The 26,859-nt window shown below is 54.9% G+C and overlaps 1 protein-coding gene across 1 annotated transcript; it reads left to right on the top strand.

Annotated features, from left to right (window-relative positions):
* Positions 1–1,499: 1,499 nt before the first annotated feature.
* RUBCN (rubicon autophagy regulator) lies at positions 1,500–26,859 on the top strand (the record flags this gene model as incomplete). The annotated part of the gene is made up of 23 exons (XM_082003351.1): positions 1,500–1,707; positions 8,103–8,256; positions 10,602–10,685; positions 11,638–11,797; positions 11,973–12,079; positions 12,654–12,794; positions 13,013–13,169; positions 13,408–13,956; positions 14,509–14,553; positions 16,473–16,568; positions 16,742–16,857; positions 17,346–17,547; positions 17,930–18,031; positions 18,833–18,907; positions 21,603–21,663; positions 22,627–22,759; positions 23,122–23,267; positions 23,630–23,694; positions 24,276–24,514; positions 24,917–24,978; positions 25,179–25,332; positions 25,719–25,812; positions 26,696–26,859. The coding sequence occupies exons 1-23, from the start codon at positions 1,670–1,672 to the stop codon at positions 26,857–26,859; spliced, it is 3,144 nt and encodes a 1,047-aa protein (XP_081859477.1). The 5' UTR covers positions 1,500–1,669.

Genomic DNA, 26,859 nt, shown 5'->3' with positions numbered 1-26,859 from the left:
GCTCTCTAAATTGACATGGGCATTGACAACAGTTAAGTAAACAGTGTCTATAATTAACATATGCAAAACAACATAATGAAGCAGGGGGAAAGGAGAGATTTTTCTGAAGAAAATAAATTTTAAAAAGATCACTGTTAAGAAACATCCAGGCTATTTCTGACTTGTGGAGCTAGCAGAATCCTGCAATTCCTGACTTAGGAGCCAAATTAAATTTGTCAGCTTCATCTGCATGCTCCATTTTACCAGGCATGATCACCTAATGGTGATTTTACAGTATGTGTCTTGATGACTTAATTTTCTCCAATATTTTTACTGTGAGAGTTAACAATGCCCTGATACTAAGTGTGCCACGTACAGCCAGTGTTTTCAACCCACACAATCAGTACAGTAGGCTCTATGCAAGAAAACTTCTGCCTGCCTGACAACCATGCTGGAAGCTGTTGGTCCGCACTTGTATACAGTTACTAGGATGTTTGGGGAGTCCTAGTCTCTTGATTGCCTTCTGAAAAACGTTTTGTTGTTATTGCTTTAAGAATAGCAGTATAGAACCCTGTTCCCCAAATGTTGCTGAAGTACTGTACTGGTAAAATAAGCCACATAGAAAGTCTCAGATCAAGAGATGTGTCTTCATGAATGCAGCATCAGTGAGCAGCATATACTTAAAAGTAATAGCTACAGGAAATTTCCACTGTGCATGACTACCTTTGGTTTCTGAGGCATCAAACAACTCTGAAGACATATCTGGGTTTTGTCTCCTATAATAATCTGTCATTGACTGTTTTCAGTCTGATGGCAGCAGCATCACTTTTTCCTTTCACTGCTTTTTAGTGGAAAGTACGTATAATTCTGCAGTCTTTTTCACATACACTTTACTGTGGGCAATAGAACAAAAAACTTTCCATCTGTCTGTCTCTGCTGGTACATTGAATGCATGAGCTGTCTCTCAGAGATGCACTGTCTGTTTGGTTTTTTTCTTGCCATCGCAATTTTCTCATCATCTCTGATGCAGCATTTGGTAGGCTGTTATCACATTTAGCGATTATTGTGGTTTTACACTGCGGTGCACCAAAACCCCAGTGCAAACACGTTACTCAGAGGGCTGACAGTAACCCAACTGGCAGCTCAACTTGGCAGCTCAACTTTGCACGCCGAGAAGAGCGTGTCGCTTTGGGGTCCTATAGCAGCCAAAGACACACATCTGTTTTACCTATGGAGTGACGGCGGGCTGCAGGACGCCGTAGAAGGGCCCGCCTGCCTCGCCCGCCCCGCTGCAGCGCCAGCAGCCACGCCTGAGAGGAAAGCTGAGGGCCCGTTGCTTCCCCCTCACCTAGTAACGCAGGGCATTGACTCACGGGGCATTCGCTCTCTGAAGGCGGCTACAGGGCTGTCGCGAAGGCGGAGAACACCGAAGGCAGCGCAGAGCTCAGGGGCGGGAAACTGAGGTGAAACGCCCGCCATGGCGGCCTGCACCCCGCCTCAAGCGCGGCCGCGCGCAATGCATGCCGGGAGCTGTAGGTCTCACGCAGCGCGCAGGATGCCGGGCAGCCGCGGTGCGCGCCGGGAGTTGTAGTTCGTGGCGGCGGCGGAGTGGGGCAGGGCGGGCGCTCGCCCCCACGTGACGGTGGCGCGGCGGTGGCAGCGGGCGGCGGCGGGGCCGCGCGCGCCTGGGATGGAGGTCGGGCCCCGCGAGGGCTGCGCGGAGAGCAGGTGGGGCCGTGCGTGGGGACACGGCGTGACGCGCCAGGGTGTGCGTGGGGAGCGCCGCCCGCGTGTGCGGGAGGCCTGTCACACCGCGGGGCGGGGGGGCGGCACGTGTGCCTGTATGTGACACGCCTGTGGGTGCGTGTGTGGGGGCAGGACACGCAGAGGAGGTGTGAGTGTACTGCAGGACAGGGCCTGCGTGGGCACGCGGGGGAAGCATGACACGGGGGGGGTGGGCATGGCACGCTGCTCTGCTTGTGTGTCTGTGCCGGGGGCGTGGGAGAGCGAGTGTGCGCTGAGGGGCGCGCTGTGTGCGCTGGCAACACAGGCAAGACAGGCGTGGGAGCCTGTGTGTGCACAGGCGGTGCACGCGTGGAGTAACGGGATGTGTGCACAAGTTATCTAGGACACGGCAGGGAGCAGGGTATGCGCGTGCAAGAACACGGGTGGCAGCAGCGCTAGTGTGCGCTCGGTGCCTGGGAAGTGTTAGGGATGCTTGGGGGTGTCTGGGATGCCCGTGGGGAGCTCACCTGCTGCGTGGGCGTTTGCGGGAGTGTGTGTGCACACCCAGCACCAGGGCACAGATGCGGAGGTACCTGGGGGCGATCTGGGAGGAAGCAAACCCCCTGTGCTGGGGGGGATCGGTGCTTGCAGAGCCTGCCGGCTGCCCCCGGTTCGGTCCCTTGTGGGGAGGAAGCACGCAGGGTGAGCTGGGCCGTTAGAGCAGCGTGGGGACACCTTCACCCACCCGGGGCCAGCGCCTGGCTCTGCTCCCTGCCCCGGGCAAGCGTCCCAGCCGCCGGAGGGTCAGTGGCGGCCGCAGGCGTGGGCCCTCAGGACCCGACGCTCTGCCCACGATAGCACCGACAGCAACTCTCCATCAGCCGTGGCCAAGGCAGCGGCCGCCCAGCCTCGCCTCTGCTTCGCACGCCTTGTGCTTCAGCACAAATCCATCCCACCCTGCTGCCGCGCCGCTGTGCCAGTGGCTCTGCAGCTTGCTGCTGGTGGCTCATGTCTCTTTACCCACCCGGCAGTCGGCTGCTTCGCCCCTTCTATGTGCTGAGGAGAAATCCTCGGCTTCTCGTCATTTCTGAAGGCGAGGCCCTGTGCCTGCACGTGGCTGGCAGTGAGAACGGCTGTGCTGCGCTGGCTTCGTCTACATGGTCTTATTTTATGCTTTAGGCAAAGTTTTTCTCGTGAGCATTTGTAAAGGCAGAAGAGGTTGTTCCCTGGAGGTGCTTTGATGACAAGTCCTATTTACTTCAGGTTTTTGCATATCTTCAGCCTTTGCTTTGTGCTTTGGTTTTGCCCTGGTGCTCCCAAGCGCTGGGCAGATGTTGGGTGGAAATGGGAGTGTTGGCTGGGGAGGAGAGAGCAGCTGAAACTTGATATGGGAGAGCAGCATTCCTTATCTGAGGGGCTCAGCTAGCCGCTCCACTCCTGCTAGCCATATCAGCCGGGAAAATGCTACCGGTGCTTTTAAAGCTATAGTGCAGGTGCCTTTTGATTTGTACGGTTCGAGCTATTCTCCCTCATTAGCTAATGCTTCAGACCCAGCAGGTTCAGAAAGGTAAGAGGAATTGACTGCATTTGCTTCTTTGTCTTTCCAGAATCATCTTTGTACGTTTTCTTGCCTTTGCAAGTGCAAGTCCTGCACTACCAGGTTCTACCATCGTGTGACTAACAGGGCTGACGTGGTGCCACCCCCAGCACTCCCCCGGGGACGAGAAGGACATCGTCCCCTCCGGTGCTGTTTGTTCTCCTGGCTGTCACTGGTGCACTGGGGAGGATCCTGGCATGGGCCTTGCACAGCCTCGTCATCCTTTGTGCAAATGGTTTAGCATTTTAATTCCCGGTGAGGTGCCATTTCACTACAGATTGTGGCCATGACTGATAGTGATAGGATAGAGGTCCCTGGATCCGTCTTCCCATGGATCACGGGAAACACAGAAGCAAAAGGTATTTTGCTGAAGTCCATCCTTCTGCTGGCACAGGAGAGGAAAATGAGGATCTCGTGCTGGGCTTTGCTGTCTCTCCTCCTAAGCAGCAGGTCCAAAATGCATTGGGGAGCAGGGGCTGTAACGCCGATGTCCATTGAGGCGCGGCAGGAAGGTTAGTGCCCAATGCGGAGAGCTGAGCTCTCGGTGCCTCGGAGTGGTGGGTGGGTGATGTGACGGATGCAGCAGCCCGGGGCGAGCAGAGGGGCCGTCAGTCAGCCTGGCGGGTTAGCAAGGAGCTGCTGCCTCCGGCTCCGGCGCCAGCGAGACCTGGGGCTGGCAGGGCCAGAGGAGAGAGTCCCTAAGGGGAACCTGTGCTGGGAAGGGCACGGAAGGTGGGTGGCTGGTCATGGGGAGGTGGGCTGCCATGGGGGTCTGCTCTGCCTGTCGCTGCCTCTGGCTGCCTGCGAGCTTGTTGCAGGCAGGTAGGTCCTGTGCAGATCGAAGTCCAATGGACAGTATCCTGGGTCCACAGGTTGTAGTCGTCTGCTTGTGGGAGACTTTCCCAGGATGAGCAGGCAAAACTGTTTGCCATGCTGGAGGGAAGGCTAAAAAACACCTTAAATCACTGTTTTCTTTCCTTGTCCTTTGCCAGTGCAGAGCAAGAGTGCTCTGGTGAGCAGCAGGTCTGGGCTGCATTTGCTGTGGGAGCTTGTGGTTGTGCCCGCAGCATTATACCAGTGCAAGCTTTCAGCACGGATGGAAGCAGCAGCCCTGCATTTCGGTTTCCCAGCCAGCCTGCTCCGCTCTGCCCGCCTGGACACTGCAGGGCTGACCCGCCGGGCTGGCAGAGCTCTCCTGGCTTCCTCTGCCTCCTCGGCCACTCGCCGCGGCCGCAGATGAATTGCGCGAGGCCTGCCTTTCTTTTAATCCCTTTTCCCAGCAGTGCGGAGCCTGCCGGAGGAGCCAGCGGGGGAGCCTGGGGAAAGGGGCTGCTGGTTGTCTGGGAGGCCCGGGGCTGGGGAGGTGGGAGCGGGCTGTGCGCCGCGGTGGGTCACGCGGCACCGTTGGGATCTGCAGGAGGAACTGACAGCTGGCGCGGGAGTGTCCTTGGAGGTCTGGCAGAAGTCCCTCGGGGACCTCGGTGTCCTCAGCCCGACCTCTTTAGCGTGCTAAGAAGGATGGAGAGACCCCTCCGGGCAGAGGACAGTTCAAGCGGCCGTGGCCAGACGCCTCCTGTGGAGCTCAGGGAGACACACAGCAGATGTTGTTTGTAAGAAAGATGAGCTGCCTTTCCTCCCCCCGCCCCCCCGCCCCCTTTAATACTAGCTACCTGCGTGATTCTGTTTTGGAAAGTAACTAGGGATTGGTTTTATTTTAAATGAAGAAGTTCACCTGAGTCAGCAGTGTGGCTCCCTGCCTCTGCTGTGAGTCACCTTTGCTGACTTGGACCAAGAGAAATTCCATGGAGGGGCTGAGAAAGCCTTGGGAGCAAGCAGCATTTCCCTGTCGTTGTCGTCATCAGTGGCATTAAGCCATTTCTTGCTCCAAGGCCGGATTCTGTCTTTTATCACGCCAGCGCGAAAGCTTCAGTTGCCTTTGGTACAGTTCCTGACGGCCGGTTGATGTTGCTGTACCTGAAGGTAGAGTTTGTGGTGGTAAAGCAAGGAGACCCAGTGCTGACTTTATGGAGTTGGTGGTTAAAAATTGGAGGGTGGATCAGATGTCGCCTTTAAGGAAGGAGAGGGCTGCAACTGAGGTCTCACTGGCACTCCATCAGCGGTGGGCCCTGCAAACAGCCGCAGCCCTTCTGGCGGCAGAACCAGGCTCTGCTAGAGCAGGAGAGCAGAAGCACGTGCGGTTCTTGCAGGAGAAGTGTACTGTGCTCATGTACCGTGAGCTCTCTGGGGTGTGTTGTTCACTTTGCCCTTCCTGTAAGTTGGGGTGTTTCATGACGTGGTATGAAATGGCCTTAGCCCGTCTCAGGCTTTCTTTAGAACAAGCAAAGGAGAATTCTCTTTATTCAGGAAAAAAGCAGATTTCTTAATATTGCTCCGAACATCTGCTGAAACGGGGAGCTTGAGCCCAGCTGGGACTCGGGCTTTTGCCATCCCTTCTGGCAGCCCAGGCTCGAGCTCTGTCAGTGGGAGGGGAGCAAACCCTGCCACTAAGTCAGGGCTAACCCACGAGTCCGGTCAAAGCTGAAATGCGGTTATCTGCGCTGTCTCTCAATGTCCCTGTCACCTGCAGCCAACCATATGTGTCTTAGTTTCTTCAGCCTTGTGTCTCTGTATGCTTTTCAGCATGCACCATGTTCCAGCCCAGAAACAGCTGGGTTTTGGGTATCAGTAGGGTCTTGTGTATCCAACTTGTGAACTGCTTTGGGCCAACAAGTCCCATGGGATTCTTATTGTCTTACAGGGATTTAATTCACTTGTGGTAGTTTCTGAATCGCCTCTGCAAAGGTGCTTTCATTGCGCTGCTTGTTCCCTATGTGCTTCTGAGTTCAATGTTTTAACATTTTGAGGTTATTTTCTTTGAGGATTGCTTAACCTTAATCTCCCTGTGACTCCGGACTGTTGGATCCTGGTCTCCTGCCTCTGGGGAGATGTACAACTCCTCCTTTAACGAGACAGGTCATTTGGTAAGACACGGCTCTGCGTGTCCTACCCCGCATCCTTGTGTGCATTGCCTGCTTTTTATAGCATGAAGTAACACGGGAGGGAGTTTCCCTGACTCACTGACTTGGAAGATGAGCAGCGTGGCTGAGCTTTCACTTGCATTTCCCAACTCTGAGCATTAGAAATATCTTGGGGAGGAGCTGGTGAACTTTTGAGCTCAGTGGCTGCAGATGCTCTTTGACCAGGGATGTGGTCAATGGCAATGCCACTCCCTGGTCAAAGAGCATCTGCATCCCTCAGGGCAGGGATGGGAAAAGCCCATAAATTCAGGAGAATGTCTGGATCGTGTTTGCCCAAGTCAGATCTTCAGGAAGCTGCTTTTGATTTATACCCGTGCTTTCTTCTTCAGTCTCTCCTGAGATAAAGTCCTGACCGTGCTTGTTAGTCTAAGTACATCAAAAACATATGGATACTTCTTTATGCATTGCAGCTCTGTTCTACAGCTCCTGTGCTGTCAGGGTGACAGGCTTTGCTGGTGGAATGGGTTGGCTTCTGTGTGGTTTAAGCTTAGGTGAGCACTGGGAGTGGTGAAGTTTCCCTGGGGAGATGCGTGAAGGCAGTGGATGGGCAGCTTGAAGTAGAACCAATATTTGATGATCTGCTTGTTCACTTAATCAGTTTGGCAATAGCAAACAAGTCTCAAAAAAGAGAATATTGGGGAGAAAAGCTTGTTTTCAAATATGAGGATTATGTTACTTTTTAGTGTCCTCTGTGCAGCAAGGGATGCAAATGAGAACAGTTTTAAATAATGTTTTTATTTTAAATTTTTTTCTTTTTTTTTTTTTCCCTTTTACTTTGGAAATCAAATTTGTTTTGGGCAGTGAGAGGGACTAACAGCTGAAGCACTGGCTTGTTTCTTGCTGTTGAAACTTTGGACTTTCATTCTAAGCTGTCACCCCCAGTGCTTTTGTTACAAACCCTGCAGAGGCACTTTTTTTGGCGTTTACACCCCCAAATATACCTTCCAACATTCCTGTTGCTTCTGAGAGAGTGGCTCCTATCTGAATACATGTTTCTGACAGCTGCTGTTCCTCTGGCAGCACTGTCAAGCAGCTTGAGCGGGGATCTCAGTCATCCAAAGCTTCCTTCCCCAAAGTTGCTTTTGCATAGGCAAATGACGTTACCTCTCTTCGCACTGTTGCTCCCGTTTTATATGAAAGTCAGCTCGCGCCTACAGCAGCTCTGGGGCCAGAGAGCAGCTGTCCAGGTGGAGATGCAGATGAAGGGTGACTGAACTTGTGGCGTGGAGCATCTCTGCATCCTGATGGTGCTGGAGTGTGCGGTGCACGTTGCGCGGGGAGTGCCGCTTTCTGTAAATGCGGGTGCAGCGCAGCCACTGTCTGTTAGATGTGGTGGACATTGTGCCGTTCCCTTACAACTGCTGTACTCCTGACGGGCTGCTGCTTTCAACAGTCTCTGACAGAGCATGTGAGTGAAGCAAGCAAGAGGCTGGCTGGAAAAACATCCTCCAGCTTTGTTGGCCCATACTAAGCAAGTGTTATATTGCGGGAGCCATCAGTCTTTGTTCTGGCTGTCTCCTGAGACCACATTGGTGGTGGCTACCAGTCGTGACAAGCATCATTATGATAGGGCCTCTTGTCCACAAACCATGCACGGGAGACCATAGGGAGGTATAAAATCCTTTAGCTCACCTTTGCTAGCTTCTGGACCACCGAAGGTTTCAACCTTACCACAGTCTCCTTGGAGAGAGTACAGTACCATGGTCCTGTTGTGAAACTCCTCTTACTGTATATCTGATACAACCTGCTGTGTTCTTTTGCAGGAAGGAGCATTGGAAGCTGCTAGGCAACCTGAAGACCACAGTGGAAGGCTTGGTGTCCACCAGCAACCCAAACGTCTGGTCCAAGTATGGCGGTTTGGAACGGCTCTGCAGAGACATGCACAGCATCCTCTACCATGGGCTCATCCACGACAAGGTAGGGATCTGTCCTGCCAGCACTGCTGTCTGTCTGTAGCAGCTTTGGTGCCTGTCATGAGCAGGTGGGACAGTCCTGTCTGCCTGCAGCTTGCTTCAGTGCTTGTAGCATGGCATGGGTGCAACACCTGTAGCAGTGTGGGAAATGATCGAAGCAGGGACTAAGCCTGCCTGGCAAGTGCTGTGGTTGTCGGAGGGACCTGGGTGTGTGTTTTTACTCTCTTATCCACCTTGACATGGTTGTTCTAAGAACCCGAGCCCCCATGCTGAGGCCAGCCCCTCTCTCCATTCTTTCTGCTGCAGCCAAGCAATAAAGCTGCATTTGCAATGAGTCAGCCTGGTATCATCTGCACTTGGACAACTCCAGAGCAGGATCTGGCAAGAGAAACCTTGCATCTTTACCGTTTCTGGTTAGTTGTGTTAATAAAAGGAGCTGGCAGCCAAATCCGCACTCTGCGTGAATGGGATCTCTCTTTCCAGGCTCTTGTCATGCCTGGCAGTTGCTCACCCAGACGTTCCTCCTTCCATGGCTGCCTGGAAGATTTCTCCTTTCCACTTGTGTGCACAGGCATGAAGATCTCCCCTTCAGCTTGCAATTGCCACCACAATTAATTTACAATGGAAAGTTGGAGCAAGTCTTGAAGGCATGCCTGGGGACAGGCTTCTCATCGAGCCATGCGCGGAAGCGAGCGATGCAGAGGAGCCCCAGGCAGCTCGCATGGGCCAGCTGGGTCCAGGAGCAGGAAAACCGCACCTATGCGATGCTGCACCCGAGCTGATAGGTCCCCAGGAAGAGCCAGGCTGGCAGGTCGTCCCAGCTTTGCTCCCTGGATTTATTAAGCTTGCAGTCAGCACTCGTTATGGTGCTGCTCTGCTCCCATTAGTCCCCCGTGACATGGACCAGGGGTCTTCTTTGGGAGATCCGCAGAGAGAGAAGCTACCTTTTACATGTGAGGAGTGCAGTGCTCCCCGCTGAGAGGCGTGCTATTCATAGGCTTCAGGAAGTGAGATTGAAACGATTTACACTTGTCTGCCTATTGGTAACAGTTCATGCCAGACCTGCAAAGCAGGACGGTGTGTTGCCTTCCTCACTGCTTTTACTACAGGCAAAGGCAGCTCTTTTACTTTGAAACGTCTCCTGTGCTTGGACACGTGTGACACCAATCTATAAGAGCTAGAAAGGGAGGCCCATAAAAATACAGCTTCCTAACAGCAGTTTTCTCATAGTTGCTCCAGTGAAACATTTCCTTTTACTTATATTTTCTCATCAACTTTCTTCCTACAACTGGGTATCAATAAATAAAAATGTGAAAAAATCTATGTATACATGTTAAGGGAACTAGGGTAAGAGGTTTTTAAACTTTTGAGTGAATTTTATTTATTTGCCCAGAAAACCTCAATTCAGTCTAGAAGACTAAAATTGCTATGTTAGTTCTCTAGTCTTAACCCCCCACCCCCAACTAAATAAACCACAAAACAGAACCCATTCCTCTGATGCTTGTGAAAGAGGAAATAGAGATGGCAGAAAAAATAATCAGCCTTTTGGTGAAGAGAGAATTTTTGGGCCTGTGTTTACACCCAATAGGGTTGTGAGGAAAACAGCAACTCTGCTGCAGTTCCTCTTTAATGTGCAGAATAACTAAGAACAAAACAACTTGTTGTCTGAACAAAGCTGAGGCAAACAGCAACAAAGAGTTGATAGAAGTGCAACGCCAAATTTCTTACCTGGGGTGCTCAGCTGTGCTGGTGTCCTCGGTGGTGGCTTGTATCAGAAGACAGTGATGGTTGCTGGTTTTGCTGGGATGTGTTTCCATGTTGCCCTTCGTGTTCTCTCACTGAGGTCTGACTCTGCAGTGCTGAGGTATCAGGACTCTCCTCCAGGTACTGCTTTGGCAGGAAGGGGAACAGTGATGTGAGAACTTGGTCAACCTTGAACTTGGCAGACCTGTGGTTGGCCTTTAGGATCATTATTGCACTGCAGCAGGGATCTGAGCCCTTCGGCACCACGTCCTGTCCCTGTCCCAAGACCTCTTCTGTCTCCACAGTATGAGGGACTGGGATCTTACCCAGTGGGGAGAAGCTCAGGAGATCTGTTGCCTGGTCTCTTGTGGGCTGACCACAACCGAGAGTTCACTGTGGGAGAGGCAGTAGACAACTTATCTACATCAAGCCAGTGCTTTTTCACTTGATCTCTCCTCTGTAAAGCAGTGCTGTTCTTCCTCTATTTTCTGGCCCATCTTGGCAGGTTTAGGGTCTGTCGTCTCATGGTAGCGTGGGTCTAACGGGGGATGTTGTCATTTAACTGGGACTTGGGTGGTGGTATCTAACGGCGCCTGTCTCGGGCAGGTGTGCTGCAGACAGAAGGATTACTGGCAGTTCGTGAAGGACATTCGCTGGCTGAGTCCCAGCTCTGCTCATCACCTGGAGAAGGTGGGTTCTGGTGGGGTGCCCTTGTGTGCCCAGCAGGGAGGGGAGAGGGCGGCTGGGCCGTGAGCCTCACTGGTGGGATAGTGGTACCTTGGCTGTTGGCCTGCCGTGGGTAAAGCGGCTCCACAGCTTGTGGAGGCTGAAGCAGTCGTGTGTTTGTGTACAAGCCTCATCCCAGGAACTCGGCATGGCTTGGGCTGAGACAATTGGCTGCTTATTTCTCCCAGGCCAGTCTCCAATTCGTCTCGGCTGGGGGCAGCGGGCATCACCAAGGGAACCGGCACAAGTGGCACTTGTGTGCATGCAGGGGTGATTCACGCGTCTGTGCAAACCTCTGAAGGTCTGGGCTGTTGCATTTATGGGTTGTGTCTTGAACCACGCATTTGGTTCTCCTCTTCCTGGCGTGTGCTGACCGCTGGTGCATGGGGATGCTCTTGGCACTCGGCTGCCCTGTGCCGACACCCGTGGCCCCCAACACGGCCGGGCGCAAGGGGCTGACCACTGGTGGTCCCTATGGCCAGCCCACTGCTGGAGGGTCGTGGGGTGTGATTCCAGTCCAGCTCTTCAAGCTGCCGCAGCTAACGTGTTAACACAGTTAATGTGTCGGCAAGAACATGACCGTCGCCGTCAGGGTCAGGTTGGATGTGGGAGTGTGGGGTCCCTCCAGGTCAGGGCCAAGGCACACAGGTGGGAGAGTGTACAGGAGAAATTCATACTGCTGGTGGCTGTCGGAGGACTTTGGTCACTGGCTGACCTTTGAAGTGTTGTTCCTCCCCAGTGCTTTTGCCTCCCTGGTGGCTGGGGAGGTTCTGGGATGTGTCCTCCTTCCTGCCGATGGTGACTGGTGCTGGAAAGTTGCCATTACTGGGGGGAAACCAAAACCATGTGGTGGAACAACCCCTGCTCCCCCACTTGCCTCTGCGTGCCTTAACCCGGGCCTGGCGTCTCTTTCCAGTTCATCAGCCTGCAGGAGAGCGGCCGGCACGACCCAGAGGGCCCGGGGGACCAGGCCATCGCGCAGCTGTGGCTGCAGCACAGCCTGCAGTGCCACTGCCTGTCGGCACAGCTGAGACCGCTCCTGGGGAACCGGCAGTACATCAGGAAATTCTACGCCGGTAAAGAGAAACGGGCCTTTTCCTTCTTCCTACGAAAATATCTAGCTGGTGGCATTTCCAAGCTATGGCGGGGAGGGGGAGTGCGGCAGAAAGGGTGGTTTGCGTGTGAGCAACCGGCGCTGTCAAACCAGGCTGGTGAGAGGGACCCCCCCGAGCAGCAGTTTTCTCTCCTCAGACACTGCCTTCCTGCTCAGTGACGCCCACGTCACGGCCATGCTGCAGTGCCTGGAGGCTGTCGAGCAGAACAACCCCAGGCTTCTGGCTCAGATCGACACCTCCATGGTGAGTTGAGGTCCTGGCTTTTCCATCTTGCTTTCTCTAGACGCTGGCTGGCTGCAGCTGCTCGTGCGAGGTCTCATTCAGGGCACATGGAGCCCTTGGACAAGGGGGTGGACTTGGCAGTAGCAAAAGGCTCTCCAAGAGGGAAGGAGAGCAGTCAACTGGTCCCTGCGCTGCCTGCGTGAGCCTGGCAGGGGTTGGGGTGGGGGGGATGGCTGTGTGGAGCCTCTGGTGAGGCACCTTGGTTCTGACTGGCATCAAGGATTTGAGTAGGAGGACCTGAGGACTGGTTCCATCTAAGAGACACCTCTAAAGCTGTCTCCAGCAGTCCCAGGCTTCGGGGCCTGCAAGCAGAGCTGCCCGGTCATGAGGGACAGCCACCCCCAGAGGAGATGGGCAGTACCCTAGGACACCAGGGTGCCCAATCCTGCTGGTGATGCCAGTGACCCTCCCATGCAGCCCTGCGCCAGTGGACTCCTCCCCAGAGGAGGGGAACAGTGTCTGCTTTCTTTGCACAGAGGTTCCCAGAGGAAGGCAATTAATGAGGCTTTGTTAAATGGGGGCTGTGTTCTTTCAGCTGGCCGGCACGTCACTGCCATCCCTGTGCGCGTCAGGTCCTTCTGCTGGGACAAGAGAGGCGTGTGACCATGATGCTGAAGGACACGAGAGCCGTCTGCCTGGTGCGCTGGGCTGCCTGGATCATTTCACTGAGAGCCTGGTAATTTCCCAACGGGAACCTGCTGTGTAGCTGCCAACAAAGACCCGCTTCCCTTCTGTGCTGCCGCGTTTTTCCCTCCCCATCCTCCTGCCTCCAGGGCTGCGGCATCCTTTACTGGCTGGTGACCAGGAGCTCCCAGGTCGATTCCTTTCCATTGCTGCTCCTTTGACGTGTAGCCCCATAAATGCTGATATATTCATGAAGCCACCTCTCTTCAGCTTACCCAGAGGAGTGACGGTCTGCCTCCGGTGACCAAGAGTCAGAGCCTGACTGCCCTCCCCGCGTCCCCGTACGTCCCTGCTGCAGGCTGCACGCAGCAGCGCTGCTTTGGGTCCTTCTCCAGCCTCCACCATCCAGCCTCCTCTGGCTTCTCAGGTAACAAAGGTGGACTGGGAAGCTCAGGATAGACCCAGAAAAATCTTTGCCTTTTTTTTTCTGCTTTTGGATTCCTTGTGGTAGACGGGTGCGAGAAGATCTCTGCCCACAGTGGGAGGGACATCCCTGGCCTTTGCCCACAGTGGGTGGGCATGCCGGTGTGAAGCCACAAGTTTATTGCCATAGGGTGGACTGCTTGTACCAGCGTGTGTGACATCCTGCTCCTGCCTCTGCTCAGACAGGAGACCAGCGAGCTCTTCCATCAGCTCCAGTGCCAGCCAGCCCCAAGAGCACTGCCCGTCCACCCGGTCATCCTCTTTCAGCGACGGCAGGTCACCTCTGGAGCAGCCCGGCTCTGTCACCCGATTCCACAACCCCCCACCCAAAGACCCCTTCTCTCCGGCCAGCGAGATGAGCTCCAGCACCACCAGCCAGAGCGAGGACACTTGGACGGGGAGTCAGGATGATCCGCAGAGCGATGTGAACGATGGGCCGGAGTACCTAGCCATCGGGAACTTGGGGCGCCGGGGCCGGGCATGCAGCAGCGCCAGCACCAACAGCACCAAGAGCAGTAGCTCCAAACTCTTCTCCTCCAGCAGCTCCCAGAAGCTGGACTCGGTCCCATCCCTGGGGGAGCAGGGGGCAAGTGGAGTTGGAAGCAGGGGCCCGAGCGTGTTGCGCCGGTCCAGCTTCTCAGAGGGACAGTCAGCAGCTCCACAGGGCATCCTCAAGAAGAGCCACGTGCGCTCGCAGTCTGATACCAATGTGGCTTCGGGGAAGTTGCACGGTAATGGGGCAGCTTTTCTGGGATGGCTTTGGGGAGTCCCTGGTACCGGGAGGCTGATGCTGGCCACTCCTTTGACTCCATGGATCAGGTTGGGGAGGGGGACGGTGGACAAGTGGTTGGGAAATTTGGTCCTTGCCCTTAGCTTTCCTGCTCCACACTGGAGTGATGGGCTGACATCTTGCTTCCCAGAGTGTCCTGGGCTGGTCTGTTATTGGTATTGGCAGCTTTTACCAAAAACTTAGAAAATGGCAGCACTGCTGTGGCATTAGCTGTCCTGCTTCCGCACTGGCCTTGCCCAGCTGGGGCGTGAGGCCATGGCTGGGCAACTGGGCTGGGGCTTGGGCTCATCCTACTGGTAACCTGCTGGATCCTCCTGTGCTCTTGAATGGGGGAATGCATGGTGGGGAGGAGTGGGATGTGAGGGGACAACCAGTTTGTGGGAGTATGCCCCACCAGTGCTGCCTTCATGGGAGAAGTGGAGGTCTTTGAATAGTAACCAATCTGTCTCTGTTTTCTCTCCCTTAATGCTGCCCTCCTCCTCTGTCTGCCCAGGAGGCCTCAGGGATATCACCATTATAATAGAAGATCCAGTGGCAGGTTTGGGAGCCAGTGTAACAGCCCTTCATTAGTGATCATTGCATCAAGTTCAGGATTTCCATCAATCCATTAGTGTCCATTTAGAACACAAAAAAAATTATTTCTTTCCTGTGTCCCAGCTGGTGCTTTGAAGGGTGGTCAGGTTTATGCATGCAACTTGACTGAAGATCCCAGCTTGTTTTTTGGGAGCAGTGGACCAGACCCAGAAGGGCGCCTGGCTCCCCTGCATGACATTAGGGAGTGCTGGCCACCGAGTCCCTGTGCTGCATCCCCTGCCTTTCCCTCCACCCCACTGCCTCAGGAGCCAGGAGAGGTTTCATCTCTCACTTAGTGAATAAGGGCTGGCAGCTAAGGTGTGGGCTTGAACGTCTTATTTTTCCTTTCATTTAGTGGATGGGGAGGTTTGATGTTGACTGAGTTGAGCCGCATCCCAGCCAGCTGTGCTTGCACCCACAGCCAGGACTCCCAGGTGCTCTTCTGGGCTCGGGGCAGGTTTCCTCCCAGCAGAGGTGCTGGGGTGCTGCCATCCCTTTGCCTCACATGCAGAAAGAGTCAGCAGCTCAAAAAAAATAGGCTGTTTTCTTTTGCATCTGTTGAACCGGCACTGGGTTTGTCGAGCTTACATCTGGGTGCTGAGGGTTCTGTAGCTGGGAAGGCTCCTTCCTGGAGGTGGTGGATGTTCAGACGGATGTGTCCAGCCCTTTGTCCTGCTCCAGCAGAGGATGCCGAGCACTGCCTCGCTTTACCCTTCATCAGTAGGCTCTGTTGTTATGTGGCATACCCCAGGCTGGTGATCACAAGGTGGTTTTTGTGCTGGTTTTCAGCAGGGTTGAGGTGGCTGCAGGATACCCCGTTCCGTGCTGCAGCGGTTAGCTGTGAGAGCCTCCCACCCCAACAGGTCTCCTTTGTTACCCAGCCTGTGGGGCGGCGTGGTCCCAAGCCCCATCCTGGTGGCTACTGCTCTGTGGTCTTGTCAGGGAGGTGCTGGTGTTGGTGGGCTTGGGAGCCTCCAGCAACATCAGGGTTATGGCATGAAGCCAGGAGCAGAGAGGAGTAGGAGGTGCAGAGGATGGGGTTCCCCTCCTGTTGTTCTTGGGATGTCGGGATGTCAGCTGGCACCTGCCCTGTGTCCACACCTGTGTGCTCCTGTCCTGCTCCAGTCGGGATATTTTCAGTCTCCTTCATCAGTCCTCCGGCCACCCAGCTGCTCCATCTGGGTGCTCCCTGGGGCCATGGCTTTCCGTAGAGCACCAGCCGTTGTTGGTCTCTGGTCAGGGCCGCTCCTGGCAGTATCCGCCAGCTCAGCCTGGCAGGGACTTGCACCATGGTGCGTGCATGGGGCAGAGCCCTGCCCACAGCCTGTGTAGGTCACCTTGAGCACTGCAGCCCAGGCTCCGGGTTTGTGTGCAGGGAACCTTGGCTTCTAATTGAACAAGAGCATGTCCTTCAGATGCCTGCTTCCACTGTTGTCCCGGCTGCTTTGCAGGGCTGGGAGCCCCACAGATCCCTCAGCTGCTCAGGTTTCCCCTTGTCTCCTGCCTCTCTGCCCTGGAGGATAAATTTTCCCTTGGAGATGCTCCAGCAGGAAGACGGGGCTAGCAGAGGTGCTTGATGGAGGCTGTTATGTCTCCCAGCTGTGCTAGGGGGTAAAGAGAGGAAGGCTCAGGACTCAACTGCTTCATGGCTCTCATGAGCTTCTCTCCTTTTTCCCCCTCTTCTCTCCTGCCTGAAATGCCCTTCTAGTTTTGTTCCCTCTTGGGCTTGCCCTCGGCCGTGTCACGGAGCAGGAAGATGTCCCTCCTTGCTTCCCATCCATTTGTGCCGGCCTGTGTGATGCTCAGCCCCTTTCATTTCACCCTGTGCAATGGCTGGGTGCCTCTGGGATGCTGATGTGTGCCTGGTGTCATCTTCCCTTCCAGAGTCCCATGGTGATCCAGGCGGAGGGAGAGGGCCAGTCTCTGCTTCCACCCAGAGCAGTGAACTGAGCGCATCCAGCTCCTTCTACATGGAGTACGGTGAGTGCAGCCAGCCTCAGTGGGGATGCTTGCTCCTGGTCAGGCTCCATCGGCTGCGGTGGCCTCAGCTTCTGGCCCCTGCTTGTGAGATGCTGGTTGGGGACTGGCAGGGCTTGTTAGCATGGGGATAGCAGCAGGTCCCTCCCTCATATATTTGTTTCTTGCTTTTCTAGACTCTGGCCAGTACCTGAGCTCAGGAGAAGGGATGTTCAGAAGACCCTCGGAAGGGCAGTCCCTCATCAGCTACCTCTCTGAGCAGGACTTTGGCAGCTGTGCAGACCTGGAGAAGGTGAGGGAGGCAGCAGTAGCCTGTGTGCATTGGAGAATGTATCTTACTGCAGGTTCAGTGATACTTCCCTCTGCAGGAAAGATAATCCCATAGTATTTCCTGCTATAGAGCTGTGCACAGAACTTCAAGGTTGAATTCCTCAGTGGTGTCTGACAGCCAGCATCTGCCCATGAAGCATGCACGCAGCAGCTTTGCCCTTTGTTAGGGCTCCTCAGGGACATGTGCTGACTCTCCGGAGTGGATGTGTTGCATATCCTCTTTGTAGGGTGCCCCTTGTGTTTTGTGAGTATTCTGGTGCCCAAGAAGGCTTTAGTTTCTAGGTCCTCGTAGAAGAGTCAGGTTTCATGGGGTTGGCAGGGGTTAAGGTCTTTCTACCACCTTCCATGAGTAATAAGCTCTTCCCTGTCACAGGTGGGGAAAAAGATTTTACCAAGTCTTCCTAGTTTCTCCATCGTACAGCCTTGAATGCTTTTGCTCTTGCCTTGCAGGAGAATGCCCACTTCAGCATCTCAGAGTCCCTGATCGCTGCCATTGAGCTGATGAAATGCAACATGATGAGCCGGCAGCTGGAGGAGGAGGAGGAAGACAGCGACAAGGAGATCCAGGAGCTTAAACAAAAGATTCGCATTCGGCGCCAGCAGATCCGCACTAGGCACCTGTTCCCTACCTGCCAGGAGATGGGCTCAGACAGTGGGTGATGTCTTTTGGGCTCATCAGCTAGTGGGATGTGGGGATTCTGTCCATTGCCTGTCTTTATAGCATCCTGCCTTCCTGCCCGTTCATGGGAAACAATCATACTGCTACCAAGGTGCTGCAGAGATTTGTGAAGCTCTGTTGCTATTGAAGGCCATAATGGGACTGATACTGTACGTGGATAACACTTGTGCACTGCTGGTGCTGAGTTATGGAATGTAATTTCATTTTGAACCCATTGTGTTTTCAAAACCCAAGTTTTCCTTGACCTCCATCCTTCCCTGCCCTGGCCATACCTAGCTATCAACTTCTCCCTTAGCTGTCAATGACCTTTCAGACCACTTCCATTGATGGCCTGGCTGTGTTGCATTTCTCCCAGGTCTTGTGGCGACAGACAGTGAGTCCCAGTTCAGCTCCCATGGCTCCATGAGGCTCTCTGACTCTGGCTCTGCAGAGGACGTGGAAGAGTATGAGATCCGAGGTAGGAGGGAGTGGCTGCCTTGGCGTCTTGTGTAGAGAGAAACTTCTCCTTGGTGTGGTTGTGTTGAGGTCAGTCCTGCTGAAGAAGAGCATGTCCCTCTGGCCTTCAGGATGGCTTTTCCCAAACAAATGGCTGAATTCTGAGCATGAGCAGAGCAATGAGTTTCCCTCATGTGGTGGCATGACTTTCCTTCAAAATCCTCTGTAACCCTCTAGCATTCAGTGCCTCTGGCTAGTAGGTGGTTTCCATTTCATTACCTGGTCCACAGAGTGGCTGTCACAGCTACAGAGAAATGGGAGAGTTGCCATCCTGCTCTCCTCCTCCCCAGGCAGAAGGAGCCATAGCTCTGCCCACTTATCTCTTGGGTGGCAGTTGTGGGTGCTGGTCACATCCTGACCTGTAATACCTGTAGACTCTGCTCCTGGCAGCTTGGGTCTCTGAGCTTGTTGCCCACAGGAGACCTGTCTGGGTCCCTGTGTGTCCCTTTCCTTCAGAGCCTTGTTCATCCTCCAGGGTGGATGACTTATTTCTCAGCAGTACCTCCATCTCACTGACTTTAAAAAGAAGTTGATGCAGCTCAGTCTCCAGCTATAAACTTCTTGTCTCTTGACTGTTGACAGCAAAGCCCTCGTTTCAGTCTCTGAGGGATAGATTTTGGGCTCAGTTTTGAAGCCCATAGAGGGATGTGTGAATTCACTTCTGGGCTTCTCTTGTGCAAGTGCTGCTCTTGTATTATGCCCTTTCTCTTTGGCCTGGCCAAAGCACTGAAGTCAACTGTTTTGTCATCACCATGTTATACAGATGGTAACGATGGATCTAACCTGATTCAAATGTCCAAGAGCGGCCTCTCAGTGTCAATGGCTTCCTTGTTCTCAGGTAGTACCCCGCAGTGCTCCCCTGTGGCACGCGTGCGTGTGTGTGCAAGGTGTGTGTGTGTGCATGTGCACACTTCTCAGAAATCTGCCTGATTTGGGAACTGAACAGTATCATCAAGATGTCAGCAAGAAAAGCTGTGGCAGGATGATATGGCAGGATGGAGCAGAGAGGAGGCAGAGGAGCTCTGCCGTGGGTTCCATCCCCCAGGGCATTGCCATGTGGTATTGTGGATATACCAAATGTGCCTGCTGTGGTGAAGACCTGTCTGGCCTGGGATAGGGCTCGGCAGGGAGATGGCACAGCTTTGTGGCTCTCTAGCTGCTGAAGGCTGAGCCTGGGCTGGGCGAGAGTGGAGTCCTCTACAGTGTGGGACCAGGTCTCCATCCCAGGTGCCTTGGGGAGCATTATCCTGCTTGACTTGGCAGTGCTGGCGTGCCATAGCTCTGATCTGAACCATGGCCAACACTTCCCATCCTGCTCAGACTTGACTTTGAGAAGAATCCTTCCAAAAAGAAGTCTTGGAGAGAGTAGTGAGAGCAGACAGGGCACAGGCAGTTTGTTCACCCTGGAGGCCCTGGGCACGGGGATCACAGACATCTAAGTCTTGCTTAGTGTTTTGATTGTTTGCAGTACTACTAGATAATCCTTCTGATCTGCTGGTCGCATTTAAATAACCTTCGTGTGCTCCCTGTTTGCTTTAGCAAGGGAGCAGCCTACATGGGCTGCTGCTGATCTCTCCTGTCAGACCTTCGGCACCAGCGCGTTGCTCCTGCTGGAGCTGCTGGTGTATAGGGCTTCCCCGTCAGCCCTGCTGTGTTCTGTGTTCACAGCCCAGGGGTTTAATCCGGGGGGCTCATGCTGGCCGGAGGCTGGCATGTGGGGGCTGGAGTGATGTCCTTGGGTTTGGGGACTATCCCACCTGGTGAAAGCACAGGCAGCAGAGGCATTTTGGGCAGCTAACTGAAGGCTTTTGGGGAGTGTCTCCAGCTCAGGTTGGGGAGGGAGCAGTGGCCAGATCCCAGTGCTAGCCCCCACGGGAGCCCAAGGTCAGATTTGGCTCCCTTTGCCATCCCTGAGACGGGCAGTGCCTGAGCGTGCCGGCTCTGCCTCCCCGTAATGCTTGACCCACACTGTGCTGCGTGTGCCCCGCTGTTTGCTCGTGTTTGTTGTAGTCTAGGACCATGCGGCGCCTTCCTGCGCAGAAGCGAAGGCACCAGAGCATGGTAGGTACATCTGGCTGGTGCCCTGTGTTGGTTGGGAGGCTGTGTTTGCCTGGATTGCCCATTTTCTACAGCTAGAAGTCCATTTGCGCGGATTCCTTAGCATTAGGATGCTTTCCTGTGGCTGTTTCTAGCAATGGATGTCAAACAAGGAGGATCAAGCATCCATGCTGTAAATTTACGGGCGAGACTGGGACTTGCTCCCCTTGGTGCCAGGGTAGCTCCGCTGTTCCTGCGGGAGCCGACAGCCTGGGGAGAGGCTCTCTTCACTCAGCCGGGCTGTGACTCCCTGGGCCTCGGTGTGCGGGTGGTTGGTACCTGGCCAGGGTCGGATGGCTCTCTGTGGGTCCGTGTAGCCGACTTGCTCCACGGCGTGGAGGGGCAGGGAAGTCGAGCTGTGCCTGCCCTAGCCAGGCTCTGGGTCACCGGCTCAGGGGCAGCTGCAAACCTGTGTTTGGGGGTGGTGTGGTCGCTGCAGACCTTATTTCTAGAGCTCCGCAGAGATGTAAAAAAGGAGACCTGCTGGGCTGAAGGTTGTGGCATTGGCCTCTCTTCTGTCCTGACCTGTAGTACTTTCTCCTCACACGCCCGTCTTCCTTTTTCTGGGAGTCTGTAACGAAGCAGGGTTTCTGCCTGCTTCTGCCCACCTTGTGCTACTGGAAGAGCCTCCCATCCCAGGGTCCTTCTGCTGTTCAGATGAATTCCTTGTTTGGGGTTTAATGGTAAAACCTGCCAGTGTGAAAGAAAGAGATGAGTGATGAAGGTACCTCTGGGTACTGCCTGGTACCCAAGGCTGGCACCAAGCAGGGATGTGGGACAGCCCAGGGCTGTTGGGGCGCTGGTGGAGGGAGCAGGACCCCAGTGTCCTGCACCTCATCTTGGACCCCTCTCTCCTCGGGAGATGGGTCTGTGGCCCCTGCAGAGGGCTGGCCGCTGCGGCTGCCAGCCCACTCTCTGCATGGATGCTGACATGTCTCTGGAGTGCTGGGCTTAGGCTGGCAGCCCCGGCTGTGCAGTCGCTGACAAGCTGTGGCATGGCCACCGTCTGATCTTACAGGTTGTGGTCAAGTAGAGAGAGGGCTCTGCATCCCATTGCTAATCCTTTGCAGCATCTATACTGCATGTAGAGAGCTACTAAACCTTCTTGCTGACCTTGCTGTCCTGCCCTCCTAACTGCTGTGAGCGTACTGTTTCAGGCCGTGTCACCGCTAGGACTTGGTGTGTGACCTATACCCGCAGCCACTTGTCTCCCCCAAGCCCCACGCTCACTGTTTTCACAGCATCCTGCCATGTCCTTCCCTGTAACTCTGACAGGCGACTGATTAGGCTGCACCTCTCCTTGCTGCTCCGTGCCACTGGTAGAAGTTCATGTGCTTTTGAACAGCTTGATGAGTTTTACAGTGAAGCTTTGGTTTGAAATGAGTGTATCCCCCTGCCCTGTTCCATCTCCTCCAACTTGTCCCTTTGTAATTCAGATGCGGACATCAAGAGGAACCCAGACTCCAGCAGGAAGTCCTTTCTTTCCTCGGAGTCCATGTACGTCTTCAACTCATGGCGAGACATCTTGGTACCGAGTTCCCCTTCCTGCCCAATTCTGCTCTTCCACACGCATCAGCATTTGCACTGGAGTGGACATCCCTCCAGCTGGGTCCTAGTCTTAAATTTGGGAAGCAGCACCTGGGATGATCTGGATCATACACATATTACATGAGCATGAGGTAGATATGATGTGGACTGGTGTCAGGAGAGATCCCCATACCTCATAGTAGGTAAGAAGCTGGGGAGAGGACCGGGTACATCCTGGAGCATCTGGACTGGCTGCTGGCTCTGAGCTCCCCTGCGTCCCCCCTCTCAGCTGGGATGGCCTGGGCTACGTGGTGCTGCCACCTTCTCTCCCACCCTCGCAGCTGTGGTGTGGCCCAGAGGTGGAACCGCTGGCACCCAGCAGTGCTCACAAACTCTCTGTGCAGTGCAGCAGCAGCTTAGGCATGAAGTGCTCAGTCCTTTCCCGGTACTGCCCTGGGGTGGAGAGGTGGGGGCTGTGGGGAGGTGAATCACAGCCTGTTTTAAGCACAGCTCTGAAAACAAAACCTCTTTGGGATGTGGGGACCCCTCTGCTCGTTGGGTGAGATACAAACTGTGTCTGTGCCTGGCAGCTTCTTGGGTAGGTTTGTACTGGGACGGCAGTTACTTCTGGCTCGTAGAGACACTGGCTTTCACTTTGCAGCTTCCCCTGCATACGGGCACAGGTTTTGTTAAGTAAGATGTTTTGCTTGCCTTTATAAACAGTTGGTGTTGTGCCATTAGCCAGCTTTGCCTGGGGGCAGCTGCAAAGACAGAAATCCATCACGTGTATCAATTCTAAGCCTGTGTAGCAGTGCAGAAATAAGGTACTAGAGATGAAGGGAGCATTTTCGGCTTGAGCTGGGACCAGCATCAGGGGTTGTGAAGAGAGCACAGCTGTGAGACCTGGTACTAACCACTCCGTTTGCTGTCTAGATCCCACTCCTTCCTCAATTCCAACTCGGCGGAGGCCGTGGCCATGGGCTTGCTGAAGCAGTTTGAGGGCATGCAGCTCCCGGCCGCCTCTGAACTGGAGTGGCTGGTCCCCGAGCACGACGCTCCGCAGAAGGTAGGGGTGTGAGTCCCCAGTCACCGATCGCATTTGATCGCTCTTCCCTGAACCCCCGGCTTCAGCCCACTGCCCAGGGGCGTTGCTAGTCCTGGTGATCCCTTTGTGGAGCTGGAGGAGGGATGTTGTCTGGGCTCTGGAGATGGGTGCAGCCGAGTGGGGCTCTGCCACCAGAGCCTCCTACAGCAGAGTGCCCGGATCCCCAGGGACATCCCTTCTCCAGCCCCCATTCAGCTGGAGCAGCAGCTCGGTGCCTGTCAGTTTTCCAGAGGACTGCAGTTGCAGGCTTCTGGCAAAGCAGCCAGGTGCACTGCCTTTGCAGTACCGGGCAGGGATCTGACCCTCTTGCCTGCCTCTCCCAGCTCTTGCCCATCCCCAACTCTTTGCCCATCTCTCCCGACGACGGAGAACACGCCGACATCTACAAGCTGAGGATTCGGGTGCGTGGAAACCTGGAGTGGGCCCCACCACGACCGCAGATCATCTTCAATGTTCACCCAGCCCCAACGTAAGGACCCGTGCGGGCGAGGGCTCTCCAGGGACCTGCCCTTTCCAACCCTTTTCCATCAACACCAAGGTTGATAGTCCTTTCCTTCCTGCTTGGCTGCCAGGGCTTCCCAGCCCTGAGCCTGGTAAATCCATGGTGGTCACCACCGGCAGCTAGTGCTGTAAGATGGAGCCAGTGCCTGTGGTCGGTGCCTTTGGTGTGCACCAGGGCACAACAGGGCTTTTCCCCTTGGCTTTGTGTCCACGCATAAGTGGCACAGCATGTGGCCACCTCTGCCACCCAGCCCTGTGCAAGTGCCTGTCCTCTGGTGCCAGGTGCTGTCAGGGCTGGACTCAGGCGAGTCATCTTCTGTCTCTGGGCAGGAGGAAGGTGGCCGTGGCCAAGCAGAATTACCGTTGTGCAGGCTGTGGCATCCGGACTGATCCTGGTGAGTGCTAGGACCCTGACCCATAGCTGGAGAGTGGGGAAGAACCAGTCAACAAGTGGGAGAATGTAGAGTGGGTGGGTGGTGGCAGAGCTCAGTACAAGGTCATTGCGGAGACGGTGCGCTGCCTTTGCCAGCTCTGCCTACGCGTCGGTGTGCACCACCTGTGCAGGAGTCTCCTTCCCCTGAAGGTCACGGGGCTGGTTGAGGCAAAGAGCAGCCAGCCTGCCCTTCAGAGGGTGTTTCAGATGTTGCCTTTTCTAAGGCAAAGTCATCTGTTGGGGTCCTAAAGCTCCTGGCAGGTTCTGCGGTGGGTACAGCTCCAGAGCTCTGTGACCAGCCGTCTATCCTGAATGCGTAGGTAGATGTGGCTGCATGGAGGGACCAGACTGTGGTCCCAAAGGCTTTTGCAGTTGGCAGGGGTGCTTGCAGATGCCAATGTTGAGCACTCTGAGGCTGGAGGAGGTACTGGCAAGGCAGACTGCCTTGCTTGTTGGAAATGCTGAGCGATGCTGGGAGTCCGCTCTGTGGTTGTGCAGAGCCCGTGCCTCGGCTGACCTCTCTGTCTGCCTGGGTTTGGCCAGATTACATCAAGCGGCTGCGGTACTGTGAGTACCTGGGGAAGTATTTCTGCCAGTGCTGCCACGAGAACGCCCAGACAGTTATCCCCAGCCGCATCCTGCGCAAGTGGGACTTCAGCAAGTACTATGTGAGCAACTTCTCCAAAGACTTGCTGAGCAAGATCTGGAGTGACCCGCTCTTCAACGTGCAGGATATCAATCCTGCCCTGTACCGGAAGGTGAAGTCTCTCAACCAAGTGTGGGTAAGACCCTTTCCACGCCTTCCTGAGTGGGGTTTGGGTGAGGTGGGTGGCTGCCAATTGTACACTGTATTCCAGGGAAGCTGGGTAGAAGCGGGTATTTCTGTTTTTGAGGCTTGAAACCCAGCACTGTGGGTTTCCATTCACATCTTGTTCTTTGACCAGTAACGTAGGCATCTCAAAAGGAATTTCTGCCTGGTGTCTCCAGCTGGGCTTTGGTTTACCTCCTAGAGCACGTGACGATGGTTGTGCTCACTTTGTCCTGCGTGGTGTAAACACTTTGGTAGCAGGGGAGCAGCAGCTGAGGAGCAGCGGTTGTTTCACCAGCACAGGAAACAGGGCAGACATGCTTGGCCAAGGACCGTGCTCTGTTTACTGATTCTCATGTCCCCCATTCCTCTCCAGCTGCTGCGAATCCAGCTTTTCCACATGAAGAACATGTTTAAGACCTGCCGGCTAGCTAAAGAGTGAGTCGTGGGCTGTGAGATGAAGCTGTTTTGCTGTCCTGGATCTGCCCCGTGGCAATTTCCACTGGGGATCCGTGCAGACTGTGCAGTGAGCAATGGGGGGAGAGAGGAGTGGAGGGCGAGAGAAAGCAGAAGCAGTGGTTAGAGGGGGCTTAAGTGGAGTTGCTTTGCTCTGAGCTCTGGTTTCTCTGTCCTTGTAGCCTCCTGGACTCCTTCGATGCGGTGCCTGGCCACTTGACGGAGGATTTGCACCTCTACTCGCTGAGTGACCTCAGTGCCACGAAGAAGGGGGACCTGGTGCCTCGCTTGATGGAGCTCCTGAAGGCAGGCGGCCTGCACGTTGAGAAGTGCATGGTAAGGCCTCTTCGCCGGCAGCCTGCACGGCTCCGTGCCCTCAGGAGCACCCTTTGGAGCAGGCTTTGCTGCAAAGATAACTGATGGGGAGGCCTTTGACGTGCAGGGCAGCTACTAAATTAACTGATTCAATGCTAACTGCTCCTGCCTGCTCCACAAAGCTCCTACCCAGCACATACGGGATGTTTCTTACCCTATTTTGGCTCTCCCCCACCCCTGACACATGTTAATTCTGCCTTGCTGTGCTCCGTGCTGGGGAAGGGCTGTCCCATACGGTTAGAGCCAGGCACTGTGTCCTCCTCTCCGGCTCCTCTCTATCTCCTGCCTTGCTTGCTGGGGAGATGAGGAGCGTTTAGCTGCTTTTTCCTCACCTTTTCTCCTTCCAGCTGTGCCAAGCTAAAGGCTTCATCTGCGAGTTCTGCCAGAATGAGGGCGACATCATCTTCCCCTTTGAGCTCAACAAGTGCAGGACATGTGAAGGTGAGATGCTGGGGAGAAACAGGGAGGGGACAGACCCCGGGGCCACCAAGGTCTGCCTCCAGTTTGAGTGGTATTTGTGCTGGCGAGAGGTACAGAGGCAGCCAGAGCAGAGTGCCTCAGTGCATGGCCCATGTCTCTGCACCACATTATCACAGCGGCAGATCAGCATTATAACGGTGTTTGGCTAGAGCCGCCGGTGCGGCAGAGCGGGTCAGTCCCTCCCTGACCACGCGGTGTGCTGCCTGCCCCGGCGGCAGCGGGCAGTCTGGGAGCCCTGGCTTCCCTTCTGCTGTGGTTACAGGACAGGCTGCAGGCTGCATGCAGCTTCCCTTCCCAGCCTGGATGGCTGGAGCTGACCTTGAGAGGTCAGAGCAGAGAAAGCCTGAAGGCTTTGTCTCTGTGCCCTTCCTGCCTGCCAAGAAATCCCCAGGCCCATTGAGGAGTCATCCTCGATAGTGCCCAGTACTAATGGCCAAGCAGAGCTTGTCCCTGCAGCTTGGGACCAACCTCTGAACTGGCTGAAATGGCTCCTGACAACATGCAAACCTTGGTTTGGCAGGCACAGTGCCAGAGGAGACTTGGGGCAGTCACTGTTTCCTTGGAGAATCAGGAAAGTTTGAGGAGGGACCTTGTGCAGAGCAGGAAACCTCCTGCCTGTGCTCTCAAAGGCTTTGCAAGCTGATGCAGGGACACTGCAGCATGACTTCTTGCTGCTTCCAGAACGATGCTGGACCCATGCTTCTGGTGCTTGTTCTGCCACAGCTTTGGTTTGAAATGTCCTCCTGGACGAGCCTGGAGCGTCCCTCCCTGGGGTGTGGAGCATCGGGCAGTCTGTGCCAGTCTCTGCCAGCTCTCAGCCTTGCTCTCCCCCTTTCCCCTGTAGAGTGCAAAGCCTGCTACCACAAATCCTGCTTCAAATCCACCCGCTGTCCCCGCTGTGAGCGGCTTCAAGCCCGGAGAGAGCTGCTGGCCAAGCAGAGCATGGAGTCCTACGTCTCAGACTACGAAGACGAGCTGGAGCAGCCGGAGGCAGTGGCAGCCACATGA

Source organism: Phaethon aethereus (genome assembly GCF_964289735.1).
Source record: "Phaethon aethereus genome assembly, chromosome: 9".
Lineage (NCBI taxonomy): Eukaryota > Metazoa > Chordata > Aves > Phaethontiformes > Phaethontidae > Phaethon > Phaethon aethereus.
Note: the sequence above shows the minus strand (reverse complement) of the source record. Positions and strands in the feature narration are given on the sequence as shown.